Here is a 23,793-nt window from a genome sequence, read left to right as displayed (position 1 = left end):
TCGCCAGCGTTTCTCGCGGGTCTGGCCCCGTAGCTGCACTCATTGGGATCGCGGCTCGATCTATTAGAGGGACGGGAGACGGGTGTTTAAAAATACCCTATCTCCTCTCCTATCTGGTGGATCGGTAAACCTTTTTCTGGATAAGGAAGCCCGCAATGCGGTTACTTCCCTCCAGGAAAGGTTTTCAACGCTTTCCATATCTTCCTCCAAGGAGGTTGATGTGAAGTACGTTGTCAAAAGTATTCAACCGCCCCCCCTGATCGCCTCAGTATGATGAGCTGGTGGTTGTGCTGACTGTGCATTAGCTAAATAAGCAAATATGAGCCGCAGAAAAGCAAACGTTCTGCTTCCTGCGGACTAAGTCAGCACTTCCAAACGGAGCTTTCTGTCCTTTCCGATCTACATTGAGTTTTTTAGATCTGGAAAAAACTAGAAAGTAAAGATGACGCCGCGGGTTGAACAGACGCTATCAGCTATCTGTCCCCCGGTTTGGCATCATTCTTGAAGGCCCCGTCTTTGCTCTCCAAGCCGCCTAAAGAAAACTTCAGGCTTGATCAGCAAAGATACACGTGCTGGGGTTTTTGACGGGAAATAAAACCCCAGCCGTGTACCAGCTCCTCACATAGAGGCTTATAATAGGAGCGTTGCAGCCCGTTTCCCTCCGGTGACACCTAGAGGGTGGGATTAGCAACACCCCTGACCGGGGGCTTCAAAGACCGAGCCCGGTCCGAGGGTCGTGCTTCGGTCTAAGAGGTCCTCGGCTAAACGGCCCTGATTTTATGGAAAATAATTACATAAAAATATAGGGCCGATGAGGGCAGCCCCTCTCGGGGAGGTCTGCGGTGCACCATAGAAAAACTCGGTGACCACACCTTCCCGGCCCTCTGGAGATCTGGAACAATCTCCCGCGAACAGACTTCGCAACCCCCGCGGGGGTCTTAAGAGCAACTAATTCAGGTGTATCCTGCCAGCTCGCTGTTACAGGTCACCGAATCAGTTCCTCAGATAAATCCAGAAGCCAGCCGCGAGGGGCTGGTTCCCTTAATAGAATTTCTGGCAGCGTGGAAACTACTGCCAAATATTTCTATGTGGGCCCTGCGCACTGTAGAGAAAGGTTATTGCAAATAATTTCAATTCGGCTCCAGCCGCCACCTTTCAGCGGGGTATTTTCACAGCTCTGGTGAACCCCGAGCAGGGTCTGGTAATCGAACAGGAGGTAGAACTCTCCTGAGGGAGGAGGCCATCGAGGTGGTCCCGCCTCGGTGTAGAGAGTCTGGGTTCTACAGCCAGTACCTCATTGTTCCCAGGATGGAGGGCTTCGGCCCATTTTCGATTTCACGTCTCCATCCTTCCACAACACAGGAAGTTTCTCAGGTTCGCTTTTAGGGGCAAAGCTCACCAATACAGAGTACTTCCTTTCGGCCTAGCTCTCTCACCCTGAACTTTCACGAAGTGTGTGGATGCTGCTCTGGCTCCTCCGTGACTCCAGGGCATCCGCATACTCGACTGGTCGATTCTGGCCAGCTCAGAACAGTTAGCGGTCCAACATCGAGGTGTTGTTCTTGCTCTCATGAAAGAATTGGGGTTGAGGCTCAACACCAACAAGAGTGGGTTTTCTTCACTACAAAAACCACTTATCTAGGTGTAATCTGGGATTCGACCACGATGCAGCCACGAATGTCACCTGCTCGGATCGAGTCGATCCTTACTGCAGTAAATGCGGTCAAGCTAGGCCCGCCACTCACTGTCAACAGTTCCAAGTACTGTTAGGTCTTATGGCAGCCGCTTCCAACGAGATACCTTTTGGACTGCTGCTTATGAGACCACTTCAGTGGTGGCTCAAACCAGGGGGTTCTCCCTGAGGGGAAACCCATTTCACAAGATCAAGGTCACGCGGCGCTACCTACGTGCCTTGGCCATGTGGAAGAAACCCTGGTTTCTCTCTCAGGGTCCGGTTCCAGGAGCTCCTCGTCGCCGCGCCAAGCTAGCGACGGACGCATCCCTCACCGGATGGGGAGGCGGTCATGAGTGGCCGCTCAACCCAGGCCTGTGGAGCAATCCTAGCCGTGTTCCACGCCCTGAAGTGTTTCCTTTCAGACCCAAAAACCGTCACGTGCTGCAGTCAGCACTGCGGGGATTTATTATATAAATCATCAAGGAGGTATCCGCTCACGCCCCTTATATAAGCTGACGTACCGGATCCTCCTATGGTCTTAAGGAAAGACTTCTCTCCCTGAGAGCAGTCCAGTATCTCTGGACGTGGGAGCAGACGTCCTGTCAAGGCAGGGGCTGAGGCCCGGGGAATGGATGCTTCACCCAGAGGTGGTGAAGCAGATCTGGAGAATATTTGGCCAGGCACAGGTGGACCTGTTTGCGACTCGAAAGACATCGCACTGTCCCCTCTGGTACTCTCTAGTTCCTCCAGCTCCACTGGGGCTGGACGCCATGGCACAGACGTGGCCGAGGCTGCGTCTGTACGCCTTTCCCCCGATCGCTCTGCTCCCGGGAGTTCTGGAACGGGTCCGTCGGTTTCAAGTGCGGCTGCTACTAGTAGCCCCGCGCTGGCCGGCACGAGTATGGTTCTCGGACCTAGTATCTCTCCTCGACGGCTCTCCATGGGAGATTCCCGTCAGGAGGGACCTCCTGTCTCAGGCTGGGGGCGCAATATGCCACCCCCACCCAGAGAAATGGAGGTTATGGGTGTGGCCCCTGAGGGGGCACAACTCATAGGAGCGGGTCTCCCAACTGAGGTGGTTGAGACCCTTCTCCAATCCAGAGCTCCCTCTACGAGGAAACTGTATGGCCTTAAGTGGAACTTATTCGCGAGATGGTGCCGCGAGCGCCACCTAGACCCAGTCAACTGCCCGGTTGGTACAGTTCTGGAGTTCCTACAGTCTCGCCTTTCCACAGGGCTAGCTCACTCCACCCTGAAGGTTACGTGGCGGCTATAAGCGCCTACCACGCCCCTCTAGGTGGCCTCTCAGTGGGCAAGAGCCCCCTGGTCACACGTTTCCTCCACGGTCGGGAGATCGAGGCTTCATCAGGAAGTAATGAAGCATGGAGACTATGGGACCTCTGGCGACTCGATAGATATCGCAAGGTTCTCTCTGGTTCTCCTTAGTGCCTCCAGGTCCGCCCGGACTGGACGCCATAGTACAGACGTGGCCGAGGCTGCGTCTGTACGCATTCTCCCGATCACTGTGCACCCTGGAGTTCTGGAAAGAGCATGCCGGCATCGTCACGGCTAGTCCAACCATGGTCTTGGACCTTCCCTCTCAAGCTGGGGGCGCGGCCTGCTACCCCCACATGGAGAGGTGGAAAGGTATGAGCATGGCCCCTGGGGGGGCGCAACTCATAGACTCGGGTCTCTCAACCGAGGTTGTTGAGACCCTGCTCCTATCCAGAGCTCCCTCTACGAGGAAACCCTAAGTGGAACCTGTTTGCTTCATGGTGTCATGAACACCATCTAGACCAAGTTACTGCCCGCTGGTACAGTACTAGAGTCCCCGCAAACCCACTAAACCAGCCCACTCCATCTTGAGGGTGTTCGTGGCGGCTTATTGGCCTACCACGCCCCTCGTGGTGGCTCGTCGGTATGGTTTCCTCGGTGGTGCACTCAGGTTGAGACCCTGAGGGGTCTCAAGCCTCTATTACCTCCATTCTTGGAGTGCGACCAATGGGAAGTATATCTGTCCAGTATGCGCACTGGGCACATACGGCCACAAAGGAAGCATGTGGCACGATCAGAGCTATCAGTAGATGGATCACGGATGCCATTCCTACTACCTCCAAGTCCTCTGGTCTCCCAGCTCCATGGGGAGCCAAGACTTACTCTTCCCGAGGCTGTCTGCCTCTAAGAGCTCTGACAGCAGGTGTCCCCATCCAGGACATCTGCAATGCTGCGGGTTGGTCCTCGCCCCTGACATTGTCAGGTACTATGAACTCGACCTCAGAGCCGCTCCAGGCTCCGCTGTTCTCTCGGCTTAGCGGGACTAGGTCTAGAGAGTCAGCCACCTCCCTAGCCAGGAGGAGACTTCTCAAGGCGCATTCTTTCTGCGGAAAGAAGAGAAGTCGTTATTCGCCACGACGCTCCTAGGAGTGTCCCTGCATCCTCGTGAGCCCGAGGGCCGAGGATCAGACTGCCCTACTTTGTTCTCGTGTGCCCAAGGGCCGAGAACCATACAGCCCTCTTGTCCGCGGAATTCTAGACAATGGCTTATTCCCCCTCGTGTTCTGGCGCAAGAAGCTACCAGACCGAGTGTATTTCGGTTCCTCTGGTTTCTGGCCTTTCCCAGACCAAGGACTAAGACTCCTCGTGTGCCTGAGGGCCAAGGAGTGCCTCCTGCACTGGCTGGGCAACCAGGCAGAGGCCCACTACTATCCTCGTGCGCCTAAGGGCCGAGGATCTTACAGCCCTCTTGTCCGCGGAATGCTAGACAATGGCTTAATTCTCCTCGTGTTCTGGCGCAGGATGCTACCAGACCGAGTGTATTTCGGTCCCTCTGGTTTCTGGCCTTTCCCAGACCAAGGACTAAGACTCCTCGTCTGCCTTAGAACAAGACAGAGGAGTACCTCTCGCACTGGCTGGCGAACCAGGCAGAGGTCTACTTGTTCTCGTGTGCCTAAGGGCCGAGAACCATACAGCCCTCTTGTCCGCGGAATGCTAGACAATGGCTTAATTCTCCTCGTGTTCTGGCGCAGGATGCTACCAGACCGAGTGTATTTCGGTCCCTCTGGTTTCTGGCCTTTCCCAGACCAAGGACTAAGACTCCTCGTGTGCCTGAGGGCCAAGGAGTGCCTCCTGCACTGGCTGGGCAACCAGGCAGAGGCCCACTACTATCCTCGTGCGCCTAAGGGCCGAGGATCTTACAGCCCTCTTGTCCGCGGAATGCTAGACAATGGCTTACTTGTCCTCGTGTTCTGACGCAGGATGCTATCAGACCGAGTGTATTTCGGTCCCTCTGGTTTCTGGCCTTTCCCAGACCAAGGACTAAGACTCCTCGTGTGCCTGAGGGCCAAGGAGTGCCTCCTGCACTGGCTGGGCAACCAGGCAGAGGCCCACTACTATCCTCGTGCGCCTAAGGGCCGAGGATCTTACAGCCCTCTTGTCCGCGGAATGCTAGACAATGGCTTACTTGTCCTCGTGTTCTGACGCAGGATGCTATCAGACCGAGTGTAATGCGGTCCCTCTGGTTCCGGAAACTACCTGACCAAGGACTAAGACTCCTCGTCTGCCTTAGAACAAGACCGAGGAGTGCCTCATGCACTGGCTGGCTACCAGGCAGAGGCCCCTACTGTCTTCCCCGTGAGCCCAAGGGCTGGGGATTGCAGTGCCCTCTTGTCCGCGGAATGCCGACAATGGCCTTATCTCTCGCGTCCTGCCGTAGCACAGGCCGAGCCTTGGATCCCTCTTGCTCTGGCTGCACCCCCAGACAAAGGATCACCCACTCCTCGTGTGCCCGAGCGCAGAGGAGCCTTGAGGTCAAGCTCACAGTCCTCGTGGGTCTACGGACCAGGGACTTCACACACCATCTGTCCGCCGAGTGCTAGACAGTGGTCATTCGGTCCCTCTTGCTCTGGCTACTCCCAGACAAAGGACTAAGACTCTGCATGTGCCTGAGGGCTGCGGAGTACCTCTCGCTCTGGCTGGCGACCAGACAGAGGAAGACTACCATTCCTCGTGTGCCTAAGGGCCGAGGACTACAGGGCCTCTTGTCCGCGTAATGCTAGACAAATGCTCTTTACCTTTCCACCTGCTGGCACAGACACTGCGCAGGGTTCGGAAATTATGGGGAAGTAGGTAGTCTCGTTCCCCATAGCGTTCCTGACGCGGCTCGAGTTCCCGGAAGGGAACGTCTCGGGTTACTATTGTAACCTTAGTTCCCTGAGGGAACGAGACGCCGCGTCTCGGACCATAATTCCCGCACCCTGCGGCGCTCGCTTCATTCCTAAAAGAGCTGCCGCCGGCTTCAAACGCACGCGTTTTATACTTCCCGGTCGATGACGTCACCGCGCCTGTGACGTCACTCCCGTCATTTCATTGGTTGTTAGACATGATTCAGAGTGCTGCCCGCCAATGGCGTTCCCCATAGCGTTCCTGACGCGGCGTCTCGTTCCCTCAGGGAACTAAGGTTACAATAGTAACCCGAGACGTTTTCTGTTTTTTTCTGAATTATGGAGTGACAGAATGAGATCCCCAAAATCCCCTCTGTAAAAACATTTGACTCTAATTTGTCAAAAAAATTAAACGAGAATTTTGAAACTGACTTCATCCAGTGTTTCGATTTTTGTACTAGAAATGTATGCAAATTAGCGCATATATTATTAAATAGTGCCTAATTTTAAACTTTAATACAAAAAATGTTTGCAATTATCAATATAATCAATAAACTGGATAAGTAAGGTGATAACTATTAGTTATTTATTTTACCCTATTCACCTGCAGAAAGTGTGTAGGCCTTCTTGCATTATTATGCTGTTATATTATGACTATATTTTCAGTAAAATGATAATAATATTGCTTATCGCAAATATTTCTGGTGCAATATATCACACAACAAAAGTATTGTGATGCACGTCATGCACACACACAAGGACACTAGTAGAGTTCTTCCTTGTAGAGCGGTTCATTAATTGTTAGTATTTTGGTTCAGTTCAACACTTAAACCATAAATCAGGAGGATCATCAGTATTCAGGTCTAAATGATGTAAAGCTCAGCAGTTTCTGCTCACATCCACACTTCAGCTGCTGTATCTGTATCTGAGTGATCTGTGTGTGTATCTCTGTCTCCAGTGAAGACCATGATGAGTTATTCACCGTACAGACAGACTCCGTCTCCTTCATTTGGATCCTGTAGAGCTGAACATGGTAAATCACACTATTCACTGCACCTGCTTTTATTCAACAATTATAATTTGAGCTAATCTAGTTATGCTCAAAAAATTATACTTATAATGATTATCTGGTATCTAGTGATTATCTATTTTGGTTTCTGTCAAATTCAGAATTTATCATTAGCATGACACAATAAATGTGTTAGTTCTTCCTTACTAGCTTGCTGGATTTTCAATTTTATTTTACACCGGTAAGTGACAAATATAATATGTTTACTCATTTTCGTATGAGGAATCACCACATTAGCTCTTGCTCATGGTCCACGCTTTAGCTGAATTAAAGTGTGTGAAAGTGTGAAGTGTGTCATCTAATATAACTCCAGACGTTTCATATACGCATCCCAAACACAGCCTGTCTGTCAGATTAGCTCCGCCTCCAAACTCACCTGATTGGCTGAGCTGATTGTGACGAATGAGTGACAGTCACAGTGTTTCACTGCATGTTCTGCTGTGATTTCAGCGACACACACCTAACATTCAGTGTTGTCCTGTGAATTTAAGCAGATGTGAAAGTGTCATGTTCATGTTGTTCTTTCAGATATGAGAGAGAATGCAGGATTTATGGCAGCTTCAGATGAGGGTTTCCAGCATCACAGACCGTACGTCACTGGAGTCTCGGCCTTCTCTGACCGGTACAACTGCATTCATTCATTCTTGAAGTGAGAGCAATATTCAGAGGACACAATGCCAGGTTTAGCAGAAAGACATGCTGAAGACAGATGAAATCCTGACCTGTCTTCTCTGGTCCAGACTGGTTTTATTCAGGGCTGGTTTAAGGGTCACTGGATGTTCTGGTCTCAGTCCAGACTGGGTGTATTTACTGCCATGCTTTGATTAATACATTGAAATATATTACATACATACTTTAAATGTTAAAGGATTAGTTCACTTCAAGAACAATAATTTGTAATCCGGTTCAAGACAGTTAGGGTATGTCGAAAAACTCCCATCTCATTTTCTCCTCCATCGCTGCAGAAGTACTGACCCAGTGTTTACAAATTGAACGTGCAAAGATCATCAAAGATCCTTAACAAAAAAAAAGGTGAAACAGCGATGTAGGAGGAGGTAAGTTGGAGGAGAAAATGAGATGGGAGTTTTTTGACACACCCTAACTGTATCAAATCAGAATACATTCATGCAGTTCACACAGAGCTAGACAAGATGAGCATTTGAGGTTTAAAAGTGTATGAATTGTAATTTTTTTTTTTTTTAAATAACAAATTTTTTCGCTAGATGAGACCCATCTTCCTCGGCTGGGATCGTTTAGAGCTCTTTGAAGTTGCATTTTGGCAGTTCAAACTCAGGGCACCATAGAAGTCCACTATATGGAGAGAAATCCTGAGATTCTTTCACTGCAAAAAATGCTTTTTCTTACTTAGGTTTTTTATCTTGTTTCCAGCCAAAATATCTAAAAATTGTTAAATCAAGAATGATTTTCTAGACAAGTAAAAATTGTTAAAAAAAAAAGTAAAAAGTCAAAATGAATTGAGTTTTTGCTTAGAATAAGCAAAATAATCTGCCAATAGCATCCCATTGGGAGATTATTTTGCCTGTTTCAAGCAAAAACACACTTAATTTTGACTTGTTTTTTCCTTCTTGATTTAACAATTTTTAGATATTTTGGCTGGAAACAATATAAAAAAAATCTAAGTAAGAACATTTTTTTTTGCAGTGTTACGACTGAAGAAAGAAAGACATGAACATCTTGGTTGACAAGGGGATAAGTAAATTATCTGTAAATATTTGTTCTGGAAGTGAACTTCTCCTTTAACATGTTGCATCTGCAAGGTATCATGTTAGTGAAATAAACCTTTTTTTTACTAAAGATAAAACTAAAAAGGTCCTACTAGCCTTTTTTAAATCAAGTTAAATAATATCAAAAAATCTTGTCCCTTGAGGCTTTCTGTAGTCCAGTGTCAGTAGTCAAGTCACATGTGCTTCTACAGCACTTCATACAATACAGATAGTTTCCGAGCATCTTCAGTCATAAACAGTGAAACAGCAGCTGATGATGACAGTAGTGTGTTGTTGATGCAGATCTGCAGACTGTGTGAGCTTCGCCCCGTCCTCCGTCCCGTCTCTACCCGCTCCCAACGCCCACAGCTCTCCTCTCAGCGGCCCGAGAGCCAGAGTCCTCCAGCAGACCTTCGAGGAGAAGTTCATCCTCGGGCCGGCGCTGGAGGGACTGGAGTATCAGCAGAACGTCCTGCTGGCGTCAGACGGCGAGCATTCGCAGGGTTCAGCGTCTCCCAGCGGTTTCTCCAGTCCTCACAGCGGCAGCTCTCTCAGCATCCCCTTCCCCAGCGTCCTGCCGGAGCTGCAGACCCGAGCCACCGCCGGCGGATCAGACGGCCTCTCCGGCAAACAGCTGACGGTCAAGTTCGTCCAGGACACCTCCAAATACTGGTACAAGCCCGATATCGCACGAGACCAAGGTACGGATCCGAACGTGTGACGGCTGATGGGATGAGGGCGCTGTTTGACGTTCATCTGACATCTTCTCTGTTCTCATGCAGCTATCACGGTGCTGAAGGACAAAGAGCCCGGATCCTTCATCGTGCGGGACAGTCACTCCTTCAGAGGCGCATATGGACTGGCCATGAAAGTGGCCACACCGCCGCCATCAGCTCTGCAGAGCAGGAGAGGTGAGAGAAGATCAGGGCATTACTCACACATATGTGTGTTTACATGATCAGATACACAGCCAACATATCAATGCGTGATAGATTTAAAAGATAGTGTTGAAGTGTTATATGTGACCCTCGACCACAAAACAAGTCATAAGAGTCATTTTATAACATCTGAAAGCTGGATAACTTAGCTTTCCATTGATGTATGGTTTGTTAGGATAGGACAGTATTTGGCCGAGATACAACTATTTGAAAATCTGGAATCTGAGGATGCAAAAAATCAAAATATTGAGAAAATCGTCTATAAAGTTGTCCGAATGAAGTTCTTAGAAATGCATATTACTAATCAAAAATTAATTTTTAAATATTTAGAGTAGAACATTTACAAAATATTTTCATGAAACATGATCTTAACTTAATTCTGAAATTTCATTGAAATTGTGTACAATGACAATAAATAAAACATGAAACATGAGTATCTTAACTTAATAATTTAATCGATAATTTTGACCACACTGTATGTTTGGCTATTTTTACAAATATACCCATGATACATAAGGGTCCAGGGTCACATATATCACACTCATACACCCTTTTGAAAAAAAAAAAATGCTTTAGTGTTAAAAAAACACATCTGGCTTTTGCTTTCTCTGAGCACAAGGTAGGCTATGTCAGTTTGAGGTCATACTTTTGTCATAGTTCTGAAAAAAAATAGAGGGATCCAAACTTCAAGTACTGGTGTTTATTTACACACATCAAAACAAACACAAGTGTTTTCTCCAAGTCAAAACAAAATACTGTATATAATAGCCATAAATGTGTATAGTTTTGCTAGGAGTGTGTTGATCATTTGGAAATTGAGAGTAAAGCAGTGAGTTGCGTTTACAGTTCCGCAAAAAGAGTGCAGTGGATTGTACCTAAAGTTTTGCAAAGTGTGTGTTACAAAATTGAAAACTGAGTGCAAACTCAGTGAATGGTTTTGCTATAAGTATTAATAGTTTTAGAAATTGTGCGATAAGAATCATAGTATTAGAAACTAAAATATACTTTAATGTCATTTCTTTTCAAACTTGCATGCATTTTAATGATCATTTTAACAATAATGAAGTTGCAGTTTAGTAGATTTAAAATATTAACTCAAAATGTAATATCAAAGGACACTACAGTTAAAATTATGATCAAGTACTTTACACTTGCTTTAGTCTGTTAGTCAACACAACGCAATACTTTAAAATGTACTTTAAAATAAAACTTAATTTTACATTATTTGCATTTTTTAACTTAAGTGTACTTAAGTGTGTTGAGAAACAGTCATGAGAGTGTCTTTTTAGGTTATGTGGCATATGTTATATTTATTTGTGTGGTAAAATGAATAATCATGATTAATTGCATCCAAAATAAAAGTGTACATATGTGTGTATACTGTGTATATTTGTTATGTAAACACACACATACTGTATATATTTAGAAAATATTTACATGTATATATTTGTTCCCTTCCGGGAACTCGAGCCGCGTCATGGAACGCTATGGGGAACGCCATTGGCGGGAAGCACTCTGAATCATGTCTACAACCAATAGAACGACGGGAGTCACGTCACAGGCGCCGTGACGTCAGCGACCAGGAAGTATAAAGCACGTGCGTTTGAAGCTGGCGGCAGCTTTTGTCATTCAGCGAGAGCGCTCTATGTCTGTCTGTCTTTGATCATACTGCTGTTTTTTTGTGCCAGTTTGCACAAATTTCTTATGAGTAGTATGACAACCAAAAGGGGAAAAGTTTCTATGGCGGTTCAGCGCCCGCATAGACAGTGTGTCCCTCCCTGCCACTGCTTTATTGTTGGTGGGGATACACACAGTCTATGCGTGGTTTGCTTGGGAGCGGAGCACGCACAGTCAGCCCTCGAAAAGGCTGACTGCCCGCAGTGTGAGCGTGTTCCGCTGCGGATGCTCCGTTCCCGGAAAGCCCTCTTCGAGGAGGGGGCTTTCACCAGCGCGCCCAGCGGGTCTGGCCCCGATTCCGCTGAGGCGGAGGGGCAGCTGCACTCGTGGGGCTCGCAGCTCGATCTGCTGGAGGGTATGGAGACGGGTAACCCCCTATCTCCTCCCTCACTCAGCGGTTCGAGCGATCTTCTTTTGGATGTGGAAGCCCGCACTGCGGTTTCTTCCCCCCAAGAGGAGATCTCAGGGCTTCTTCTGTCTTCCTCCCAGGAGGTTGATTGTGGAGAGCCCTGAACAACCCCAACCCCCCCCCCCCCCTCCCCCCGTTCGCCTCACTACGAGGAGCTAGTGGAGGTGCTGACTAGCGCGATAGCCAAGCTCAACATCTCTTGGCCCGCTGAACAATACCATGAGCCTCAGCGAAGCACGTTAGATGAATGCTTCCTGCGGACAAAGTCAGCACCCCCCAAACGGAGCCTTCGCTCCTTCCCCGATCTACACAAATAACTTTCTAGATCGTGGGAGAAGAGGTACTCCTACCGTCTCTGGCTCCTCTGCGACTCCAGGGCATCCGCATACTCAACTGCATAGACGATTGGCTGATCCTGGCCAGCTCGGAGCAGTTAGCCGTTCAACATCGAGGTGTTGTTCTCGCTCACATGAAAGAGTTGGGGTTGAGACTCAACGCCAAGAAAAGTGTGCTTTCTCCACTACAGAGAACCTCTTATCTAGGTGTAATTTGGGATTCGACAACGATGCAGGCACGAATGTCACCTGCTCGGATCGAGTCGATACTTACTGAAGTAAATGCGGTCAAGCTAGGCCTGTCACTCACTGTCAAACAGTTCCAAGTACTGTTAGGTCTTATGGCAGCTGCATCCAGCGTAATACCTTTTGGACTGCTGCACATGAGACCACTGCAGTGGTGGCTCAAAACCAGGGGGTTCTCCACGAGGGGAAACCCGTTCCGCAAGTTCAAGGTCACGCGGCGCTGCCTACGTGCCTTGGCCATGTGGAAGAAACCCTGGTTCCTCTCTCAGGGTTCCGGTATTAGGGGCTCCTTGTCGCTGCGTGTCGCTAGCAACAGATGCATCCCTCACCGGTTGGGGGGCGGTCATGAGTGGCCGCTCAGCCCAAGGCCTGTGGAGCGATCACCATCTCTCCTGGCACATAAATCGCCTAGAGATGCTGGCCGCATTCCAGGCCCTGAAGTGTTTCCTTCCAGACCTGAGAAACCGTCATGTGCTGGTCCGTACAGACTGCACTGCGGTAGTTTATTACATAAACCACCAAGGAGGTCTCCGCTCACGCCCCTTATATAAGTTGGTGTACCAGATCCTCCTATGGTCTCAAGGAAAACTTCTCTCCCTGAGAGCAGTCCATATTCTGGAAAGAGTACGCCGGTTTCAAGTGCGGCTGTTGCTAGTAGCCCCGTACTGGCCGGCCCGAGTATGGTTCTTGGACCTAATCTCCCTCCTCGACGGCTCTCCATGGGAGATTCCCGTCAGGAAGGATCTCCTCTCTCAGGCTGGGGGCGCGATCTGCCACCCCCACCCAGAGAAGTGGAAGTTATGGGTGTGGCCCCTGAGGGGGCGCAACTCATAGGAGCTGGTCTCTCAACTGAGGTTGTTGAGACCCTTCTCCAATCCAGGGCTCCCTCTACATGGAAACTTTATGGCCTTAAGTGGAACCTGTTTGTTAGATGGTGTCGCGAACACAGCTTAGACCCAGTTAACTGCCCGATAGGTACAGTACTGGAGTTCCTACAAACTCACCTTTCCGCGGGGCTAGGTAACTCCACCCTGAAGGTGTACGTGGCGGCTATATCTGCCTACCACGCCCCTCACGGTGGCCTCTCAGTGGGCAGAGACCCCCTGGTCATTCGTTTCCTCCGTGGTGCACTCAGGTTGAGGCCTCGAGTGAAACCGAGGGTTCCTACTTGGGACCTGGCCGTGGTGCTAGAAGCTCTATGCAAGCCTCCATTTGAGCCCATAGAGGAGATCTCAGTTCACATGCTTACTATAAAGACAGCGCTTCTGTTAGCTCTTACCTTTCTGAAGAGAGTTGGGGACCTGCAGGCCCTTTCTGTGGCCCCTTCTCACATTGACTTTGCCCCAGGGATGGCCAAAGCTTTTCTCTACCCGAGAGTCAGGTACGTACCCAAGGTCCCGTCCCTAGCACCACAGCCTATCACGCTTCAGGCGTTCTATCCTCCTCCATTCTTGGAGTCTGACCATAGGAAGTATAACTGCATGTGTCCAGTTAGAGCACTAGATGCGTACATCCACAGAGCTGCCATGTGGCGTAGATCAGAGCAATTTTTTGTCTGTTTCGGCCCTCCAAAAAGGGGGTGCCCGGCTTCAAAGCCTACAATCAGCAGATGGATCATAGATGCCATTTCTACAGTTTACGAGTCCTCTGGTCTCCCATCCCCTTGGGAGTCAAGGCTCACTCTACACGAGGCTTGTCAGCCTCTAAAGCTCTGACAGCAGGTGTCCCCATTCAGGACATCTGCAATGCTGCGGGTTGGTCCTCGCCTCTGACATTCGTCAGATTTTATGAACTCGACCTCAGAGCCACTCCTGGCTCCTTTGTCCTCTCGCCTTAGCAAGAAAGCTAAGCCCTTAAAGATTCAGCCCCCTCCCTAGCCAAGAGGAGACTTCTCATGGCGCATTCTTTTTAGTTAAAGAAGAGAAGTCCTCCTTTCGCCATGCTTCGCTACACTGCCTCTTTTGTCCGTGGAATACTAGACAAAGGCTCATATCTCTCGCTACCTGGCAAGGATACCAGGCCGAGCTCTTCTAGTCCCTCTTGTTCTGGTCCTTCCCAGACAAAGGACTAAGACTCCTAGTGCGCCTGAGGGCCGAGGAGTGCCTCTCGCAATGGCTGGCGACCAAGCAGAGGCCGACTATCTTCCTCGTGTGCCTAAGGGCCGAGGTTTTTATTGCCCTCTTGTCCGTGGAATACTAGACAATGGCTTATTCCCCTCGCGTTCTGGCAAGGTGACCAGACCGAGTGAATTTAGTCCCTCTTGTTCTGACTTTCTCCCAGACAAAGGACTAAGACTCCTTGTGCGCCCGAGGGCCGAGGAGTACCTCTTGCGCTGGCTGGCTACCAGGCAGAGGCCTATCACTGTCTTCCTCGTGTGCCTAAGGGCTGAGGATTACATTGCCCTCTTGTCCATGGAACACTAGACAAAGGCTCATACCTCTCGTGTCCTGGCAAGTTCACCAGGCCGAGTCTTTTCAGTCCCTCTTGTTCTGGCTTTCTCCCAAAGGACTAAGACTCCTTGTGCGCCCGAGGGCCGAGGAGTACCTCCTGCATTGGCTGGCTACCAAGCGGAGGTGTATCAATTTCCCTCGTGTGCCCAAGGGCCGAGGTTCATACCGCCCTCTTGTCCGTGGAATACTAGACAAAGGCTAATACTTCTCGCGTCCTGGCAGGGTAACCAGGCCGAGTCTTTCAGTCCCTCTTGTTCTGGCGATACCCCAGACAAAGGACTATCACTTCTCCTCATGGGCCTAAGGCTGAGGAGCTGTCTTGAGGTCGAGTACCCTGTCCTCGTGTGCCCAAGGGCTGAGGACCATTACACCATCTTGTCCGTGGATTACTAGACAACGTTTATTGCGGTCCCTCTTGTTCTGGCCTTTCCCAGACAAAGGACTAAGACTCCTCGTGCGCCTGAGGGCCGATTAGTGCCTCTCGCTCTGGCTGGCGACCAGACAGAGGCCTACTACCTTCCTCGTGTGCCGGAGGGCCGAGGATCACATTGCCCTCTTGTCCGTGGAATACTAGACAATGGCTCTTCCTGTGCTCTGGCAAGAACCACCAGACACAACTTTTTCCACCCTGGTTTAGCAGACATTGCGCAGGGCTTGGAAATTATGGGGGCGTTGTCAGTCTTGTTCCCCATAGTGTTCCATGACACGGCTCGAGTTCCCGGAAGGGAACGTCTCAGGTTACGTATGTAACCCTAGTTCCCTGAGGGAACGAGACGCCGTGTCTCGGACCATAATTCCCGCACCCTGCGGCGCTCGCTTCATTCCTAAAAGAGCTGCCGCCGGCTTCAAACGCACATGCTTTATACTTCCTGGTTGCTGACGTCACCGCGCCTGTGACATCACTCCCGTCGTTCTATTGGTTGTAGACATGATTCAGAGTGCTGCCCGCCAATGGCGTTCCCCATAGCGTTCCATGACGCGGCGTCTCGTTCCCTAAGGGAACTAGGGTTACATACGTAACCTGAGACGTTTTCATATAATTGATATTATATATAAATATTTGAAAATATATAACCATAACACATATATATATGTATATATATATATATATATATATATATATATATATATATATATATATATATATATTAGGAGTGTAACGGTTCACGGGGATGTATTGAACCGTTTCGGTACGGCCTGTTCGGTTCGGTCCACTTGCGTACCGTTTCGGTATATTTTTTTTTATTAAATAATATAAATGTATTATTAGCGTGATATTAAGCCCAGCGGAACAATGTTCCTAGACGAGTTTCTGCACGGACGCTATTGAGTGACGTACAGTAAGGTGCGTTCCGATCGACAGGGTCCCTACGCAGTGTCAGTATATGTTCTTTGGCAGTGTTCACTGCTCCCTTCGCTGGCCTTCGCTGACAATAATCGCTCATTTGGATTGCCCTGGAACGTCATCAAAGCAAATTAACGGCAGCGTCACGCAGATTATGATTTAACATAAATAAATATTGTAATTCATTTTACTTTCAAATTTAAATACATATAAAATACATATAAACGTATGTATCTAAAAAATATAGTCCAAATGTATATGTTTAGACCGTTAACACATTAACAGATTTTTGTGGTCTTATTTCACGCACTTTTTTTCCCCCACACACAGCCTATATTTAACTATCCTGTGATAACATTACATAAAACAAGACAGATTCACCTCGCCAGTTTTACTTTCATTCATAAAATACAATATGCAGATGTAACATGAATCGACATAACCATTCAAAAACACTCTAATTTGTATAATAATAACAACATTTATTGCAACCGCTTCATTTCAGAGCCTTAAAAAAATATTATGTAAAATATCACCCAAATGTGTCGCTTTAATTTATTTTATGCAAGAATTCTATTGTGTATTGGAAGCTTTTCAAAATAAAGATTTTGTAAGTTCTTATTTTTTTGTACCGAAAATGAACCGAACCGAGCTCTCCAAGACACTGTACCGAACCGAATACGATTTTAGCGTACCGTTACACCCCTAATATATATATATATATATATATATATATGTATTAGTGGTGGGCCGTTATCGGCGTTAACGTGCTGCGTTAACGTGAGACTGAAATCGCGCGATAAAAAAAATATCGCCGTTAATCTATTCTCAAAGTTGGGTTGGGAGCTGGGTCTAAACTACGCAAGATATGAAGACTTTCACTTTGATATTTTAGCGCGGATGACGTATACCTAGTCGAATTGCACTGTAGGAGGTGAGAACGAGTCTTCAACTTCTGTGAAATGACTACATCAAATGAGACGTGCAGACATGGATGCAGTTATGAAGCCGCTTCAGGGCAGGTGCGTTGCTAGACCCTTTTTACCGGGGCGCGTGCCCCAGTGAAAATCTGCTGTGCCCCAGTAAAATCTCAAGTTTGAGTTATAATTTACTTTGATAATTCCGAAATAAAGACATTAAACTATATGCAACAACTGAATTGACGCTTCTAAAAGCAACGCAGACAGTTTATTGGAAGACAATGCACGCAGATAGGCTATCCATACCCGCGCGGCTGTGTATATTTTACGGGAACGCGCACGTCGTACAGCCTTTTGCGCAGAAGTACTTGGTTACACAAGTTTGTATAGATTTTGTGTTGTAAATGCAATTGTCAAGAAGTTTGTAATGCATTTTGGAAACAGGAGATGAGCGCCTGGTCTAATGCGCACCTGGTTTGAGAAACCCGTTCTCAAGACTTACTTTTAGTCATTATTTGGGTAGCACACATATTCTGAATGCCTTCAAATTAGCCATTTGAATCTAGATTAATCTAGATTAATTTCAAGATTTAATCTAGATTAATCTAGATTAAAAAAAATAATCTATGCCCACCACTAATATGTATATATGTATATATGTATATATATATATATATATATATATATATATATATATATATACATGCATGTCTGTGCATATTTATATATTCATAATAAATGTACAAAAACAAAAACATTCATTTTGGATGCAATTAATCAGGATTACTTTGAGAGCACTATTATTTCTATATCTGCAAGTACAGTTTTGAAGTAAACTACAAATGCACATTTGTTGTGGTTAAGTACACTTGTTTTTCAGTAGTGTAGTGCTGATAGAGCTGTAAGTGTCAGCTGTAATGTCATACTCCAGATATGTGCTGCTTCACAACCTCTTTAGTGAGTGTGTAATCAGAGCTGTCTGTTATTGTGTCTCCTGCAATTCCTCGAGAGGAAAGTGAGGCAGTGTCTGAAACCTGAGATTTGAGTGGATTTCAGATCATTGTTATAGACGCCATTGATGATGATGTGTGTGTGTGTGTGTGTGTGTGTGTTGTCAGGAGTGGATCTGTCCAGTGAGCTGGTGCGGCACTTCCTGATCGAGTGTTCACCGCGGGGCGTCCGGCTCAAGGGATGCCCTAACGAACCCTACTTTGGTAAGTTCATCAGACCTGTGACTGAGTCATTCTGCTGTGATTCATTCACTCACACTGGTGTTTGTGTGTGTGTGTGTGTGTGTGTGTGTGTGTGTGTGTGTGTGTGTTGCAGGCAGTCTGAGTGCTCTGGTCTGTCAGCACTCCATCACTCCTCTGGCTCTTCCCTGTAAACTCATCATTCCTGACAGAGGTATTCATCTCTTACGGTTTACTACAACCATCAAAATCACTTCTGTTACTTAAAGGGGTCCTATTATGGTGCTTTTACTAATAGTGGCTCAAAAAAGCATTATTTTTCACATAATTTACATTATTACAATAGCTTTGTCCCCAGACTCAGGCACAAATGGCTTGATTAATTGCGAGTTTGATGAAGCTCAGCCTTCCAAAAAACCAAATGTGTTGTGATTGGTTAGCAGTCCCACTGTGTACCGATTGGCCAACAGCTTAGACGGCGTTTTAGTCCTGCCACGCCCCTTCCCAAAGCAGCAAGTTCAGTGTACACCTGCACAAGCTAGATTAAAGTGATTCTTATGTTTTAAATATAGATATTTTTCTTACAAAACACATACGAACACTAAAGGAGGCTTTTACTGACCCCTCCGGAGCCATGTGAGGCACTTTTTATTATGGATCTGCCCTCAACTAACGATTTTTCTGGTCGACTAGTAGTCGTTCATTTTAAGCATTAATCGACTATTAGGTGCATATTTATTAATAAACCATATAATGGTTTATTAATAAATGAGTTAAGTGCTCAAGCGGATGCAAAAAAAAAAACAAAGATTGCCACAGTGTACCGCCAGATAAAATAATCATGAATGTGTCAGAGAAAAACAACATGGAGATTGCATTAGCGTTTTAATAATTTATTGATAAACTAGTCCTTTCTTTGTTTTTGGCTTAAGAACTGAAGTCACTCATCATCTCTGCAGTAGTGATGCGCCTGTATGCATGTTTCAAATGGATTACATCTGAGAATATTTGTTTTCTATTTGAACGCATCCTGTTTGCTTTAATTATTTTACAAAAGCACAACCTTTTGTTATTATTCCACACAAATAAACGTAAAGTATTTACAGATTAGAAAGACAAAAAAATTACAGACTTTTCACTCCACACAAACACTTCAATAGGGTTAACATTAGATTATGCGGCCATGTAAAGTAGCTCCTAACCCTAACCCTAAAGAAGCTTACATATTTCAGATGAAAAGCCATATTTGAGATTGATGAATGATAGGTGAGCGTTTGGATGTCCTGCCCAATGTACTCTATGTATGTCCCTCACGGACTGTGTGACTTTTTTTTTTTTCTCCAACTAAGTGACTAATGCAATTTTGGTCGATCAAGCCTCCTCGTGACAATCGACTATTAGGGGGCAGCCCTAAAAATTACCAAAACTTTCAAATGAAACCTTAAGACATTAAAATAAAAGCTAATTCGATTAGTAAATACTTTAACAGTATAGAAATCTCAATTGACACCATTACACCATTCTCAAGAATATTTAAAAATCTGAAGACTAACAGAGGTCCTGCAGAGACTAGTGCTTGTCCTGATGCTGTGGTTTTATTATTTGTCCTCAGATCCTCTAGAAGACACTGTCAGCTCATCCTCACAGTCCATCACCAACTCTGCAGCTGAACTCCTCAAACAAGGCGCAGGTGCGTCCAGTCATTATATCTGAGCGACAGTCTCTGAATGATTGATCTCATAACCTCATAATCTCATGTTTTCCAGCCTGCAACGTGTGGTTTCTGGGTTCGGTGGAGATGGAGTCTCTGACGGGGTTTCAGGCGGTGCAGAAGGCCACCACTGAGATCCTGAGCGCCGCCTCGCTCCCGTCCTCCACCGTAGTGCACTTCAAAGTGTCCTCGCAGGGAATCACACTCACAGACAACCAGAGAAAGTACGCAGCCCTCAAACATACTTACGACTTTCACTGCATTCAAGATACACATGTGATCCGTGAGCTGATCAAACTCCACTAACACACTTCTCTTCTCTGTCTCTCACAGACTGTTCTTCAGGAGACACTACGCCGTCAACACCGTCATCTTCTGTGCTCTCGACCCGCAGGACAGGAAGTGAGTCCATACTGCTTATATATTTACAGTCAACTCGTATTTCTGTAAATCTCATATTTCTTTTTCACCGTTTCTCTTTTTATTCACAGATGGAAACGAGAAGGCTGCTCCTCAGCAAAGTGAGTACACTGGTGTTCAGATCAGTTCACTGGGATTACAGGACTTCATTCACCTGCTTAATCAGAGCAAGAGTTAACTCTGGTGTTTTTTTTTTATTTCAGTTAAATGAATGTACTGTATTTTAATTTGATAATGGTTTTATTTGATATTTTTTTATGGCACTAAATTCAATTTATGGAATAGCTATAATCTGTGGAGCATAGAATGAAATTCTTTAAATTCTTTGGATCACAGACTTTGATAGTTTGATATCTTTTTAAAGAAGACGATTATTGCAAATTATGCAGCAGCAGTGGCAAAAAAAGTTAAAAATTGTTTATGAAGAATATATTTTCCAAAACATGTTTTACTCTAAAACTGTGAGAAAATCAAAGCCATAAATCTAAACACATTTTGTTTCAAATTTGAGGTTGATATCACAAAAAAAAGAGCTTTTAGTAAGAATTAGTTTGGGTGCAATACCAAATTCACTCCAGTGCGGTCATTTTTGACCAATGCAGACATTTTTTTAACACTATTATATCTTTTTAAATCATATCCATGATTTTTTTTTTGTATTTACACAGCAAGTGCCAAAACCTTTACTAGGTTTGTACCATTCTGATAGTTACAAATGTAAATTTAAAAACAGTAAAAAAAAAAATTGGTCCGAAATGACTGAAGAGCATCAGAAAATGTTGAATTCTTTGGAGCATAGACTTAAGTTCGATATCTTTTTTTAAAGAAGACACTTGGCAAATTATTGCAGTAGTAGAATAAAACGTGTTATGTAAGTTTATTGTTATAAAAAGGTATAAAAATACAATATGAAAATGTTCAAATGAAGAATGTATTTTCCAAAACATATTTTACTCTAAAACTGTGAGAAAATCAAAGATATGAATCTAAACACATTGTGTTCCAAATGTGATGTTGATATCACAAAAATGAGCTTTTGTTACTATTCGGATAGTAACAAAAGTATTTTGTTTTTGTCAGAAATGACTAAAGAGCCTCAGAAAATGTTAAATTCTTTGGAGCATATACTTAAGTTTAAAATCTTTTTTAAAGAAGACACTGCAAATTATTGCAGTAGTGGAATAAAAAATTGTTATGTAAGTTTATTGTTATAGAAAAGGCACAAAAAATACTCTAAAACTGTGAGAAAATCAAAGCCATAAATCTTAACACATTGTGTTTCAAATTTAAGGTTGATGTCACAAAAAAATGAGCTTTCAGAATGACTTAGTTTGGGCACAGTACCAAATTCACTCCCCATTTTTTTTCCAATGCGTCCAATGTTTTTTTAACACCAGTTAGTCTTATTAAACCATATCCATGATTGTTTTTTTGTTTTTTTTTTGTATTTACACAGCAAGTGCTAAAATTGTACTAGGTTTGTACCATTCTGATGTATACAATGTCTGTTTGAAAAAAGAAAAATCAAATTTTTTGTCAGAAGTGATTGAAGAGCAGCAGAGGGTTAAAGCAGGCCTTTGCTAAACTACTTCCTTCCGTGGCAGGATCTTCGGGTTTGTGGCGAGGAAAGGGGGCAGCGGTATGGAGAACGTGTGTCACGTGTTTGCGGAGCACGACCCCGAGCAGCCCGCCAGCGCCATCGTCAACTTCGTCTCCAAAGTCATGATCGGCTCTCAGAGGATGTGATGAACCAGGAGTCCTGCGGTGATCTGAGCTTCATCTCTCACATCGGCTGAACGCCAGCATGTACAGTGTTTGTATATTTGTGTATTGTAAGTGTAAGAGTAAGAATGGTTTACACAGACTGGAAAGAAATCATTCTCATTGGAAATAAATCTCAACATATGTGTTTATGAGCAGTAAAGCTTTTTTAAATTATTTCTAGTATTTGTGTAATGTATCCCACTACTGATGACATAAAACCAAAAACATCTTTATAATGTCATTGCATTTTAGATATCTATATATTTAGTATTTTTAATTTTTTTACTTGCAAATTTCTATTACATATGGCGTTTTCTACAGAAAAAACTTTATTCTTCATATCTATATATAAAGGTTATGCATGTTCAGAGTCTCACAGCACGAGTGCAGATGAATGAATATTTCTGTTTCTGACTCCAGTCTGACAGCTCTGTGTATCTTTTCTGCTTTATGTCATGAATCATGATGCTGTTTTTATATAAAGTGATGACAGTAGGAGAGGCTGGCATGTAGATTCAGTCGTGTGTTGCACAGGAGTATCTGTATTAATTGTGTTCAGAGAGTCGGTTTAATGGTTTGCGTTGTCCCGTGGGCTTATAGACTCTTATAAACTCATCTACATTCACACACATAACTGCTGAGGGCTCTGATTATTTATACTTGATCTTATTAAAGTAACTGGTGATTGTCAGAAACTGAAATGAACCACACACACAGACACACAATCTCTGAACACTGGACAGAAATGAGGAAGATTCTTGTGTTAGTCTGCAGTACTGAAGGTCTGTTCATGTACTTGATCTGATTCCATCAGTGGCAGAATCTCAGAAATAAAGAGTACAGACAGAAGTGATTAAGATATGTTTTATTGATTCAATTTAAGGTTACAGATTTGATGAATGCAGATTTTGATGAATACACCCGATGGAAACGTGTCAATTGCGCAAAAACTCCCATATATCGCAAAAAAGTTTTACGCTCACATGAAGTGGTTTTTCAGGCAATTCAAAAAGGAATTAATTTGCAAAAAAGCAATGGAAAGGGGTTTTTTCGCAATTAGGTTACATGCGATTAATTTTGCCAAAATCCCACAAAAATCTGTTGCTGTGACTTTTCGCAAGAGGAAAAAATTACGCTTAAGTCGCATAACATCAGTTAATGGAAACAGTGTCATTCCGCAGTACTTTTTAATTGATATTTATAAAATAGCGCCAAAATTTTGCTCAAATCTGTAATGGAAACACAGCTACTGTCTTGCACAAGTTAAAATTCTTCATATCAAGGGGTTTGTTCACCTGACAGCAGCTGCATTTCCATTACCCTTTAAATTGCGCAAATTGAAATTGTGAATTGAAAATACATTAATTGCGAAAAAAGTTTTTACACTCGCACGAGGTGGTTTTTCAGGGAATTCGAAAATGAATATTTTCTATATATATTTTTTCACATTTACAGTTCACATTTCGATTAAATATAGAAAAATCCCACAAAAATCCGCTGCCATGACACGAGAGGAAAAAAATATGTTTTAGTTGCATAATGGAAACACTGTCATTTCCCAATACTTTTTAATCTTAAAATATTTTTCTACTGATGCTTTAAAGCTACTGAATGCTTATTTCACAACATTTTTATTTCAGGCCATTTTATTTGTCTGTGGCTGTTTTAGTTGGGGACCCTTGACACAGAATGACCCTTAATACTGTCCAGTTCCTGAGGATGAGCTCCAGGTGGCACCAATGTTAATGTACATTTACGCC

The 23,793-nt window shown here is 45.0% G+C and overlaps 1 protein-coding gene across 1 annotated transcript in view; it reads left to right on the top strand.

The window, feature by feature from the left end:
* Positions 1–22,890, top strand: part of LOC141344169 (tensin-3-like) — a 55,701-nt gene extending 32,811 nt beyond the window's left edge. Inside the window, exons 17-27 of the mRNA XM_073848957.1 lie at positions 6,794–6,868; positions 7,433–7,526; positions 8,932–9,329; positions 9,411–9,539; positions 18,067–18,162; positions 18,275–18,352; positions 19,751–19,828; positions 19,905–20,073; positions 20,183–20,251; positions 20,341–20,370; positions 21,874–22,890. Of these exons, the coding sequence (XP_073705058.1) occupies positions 6,794–6,868; positions 7,433–7,526; positions 8,932–9,329; positions 9,411–9,539; positions 18,067–18,162; positions 18,275–18,352; positions 19,751–19,828; positions 19,905–20,073; positions 20,183–20,251; positions 20,341–20,370; positions 21,874–22,015 (1,358 nt within the window). The 3' untranslated portion in view covers positions 22,016–22,890. The remainder of the gene's footprint in view (positions 1–6,793; positions 6,869–7,432; positions 7,527–8,931; positions 9,330–9,410; positions 9,540–18,066; positions 18,163–18,274; positions 18,353–19,750; positions 19,829–19,904; positions 20,074–20,182; positions 20,252–20,340; positions 20,371–21,873) is intronic.
* The last annotated feature ends 903 nt before the right edge of the window (positions 22,891–23,793 follow it).

This window comes from Garra rufa, chromosome 10 (genome assembly GCF_049309525.1).
Source record: "Garra rufa chromosome 10, GarRuf1.0, whole genome shotgun sequence".
Classification (NCBI taxonomy): domain Eukaryota; kingdom Metazoa; phylum Chordata; class Actinopteri; order Cypriniformes; family Cyprinidae; genus Garra; species Garra rufa.
This window is presented reverse-complemented; position numbering and strand designations above follow the sequence as displayed.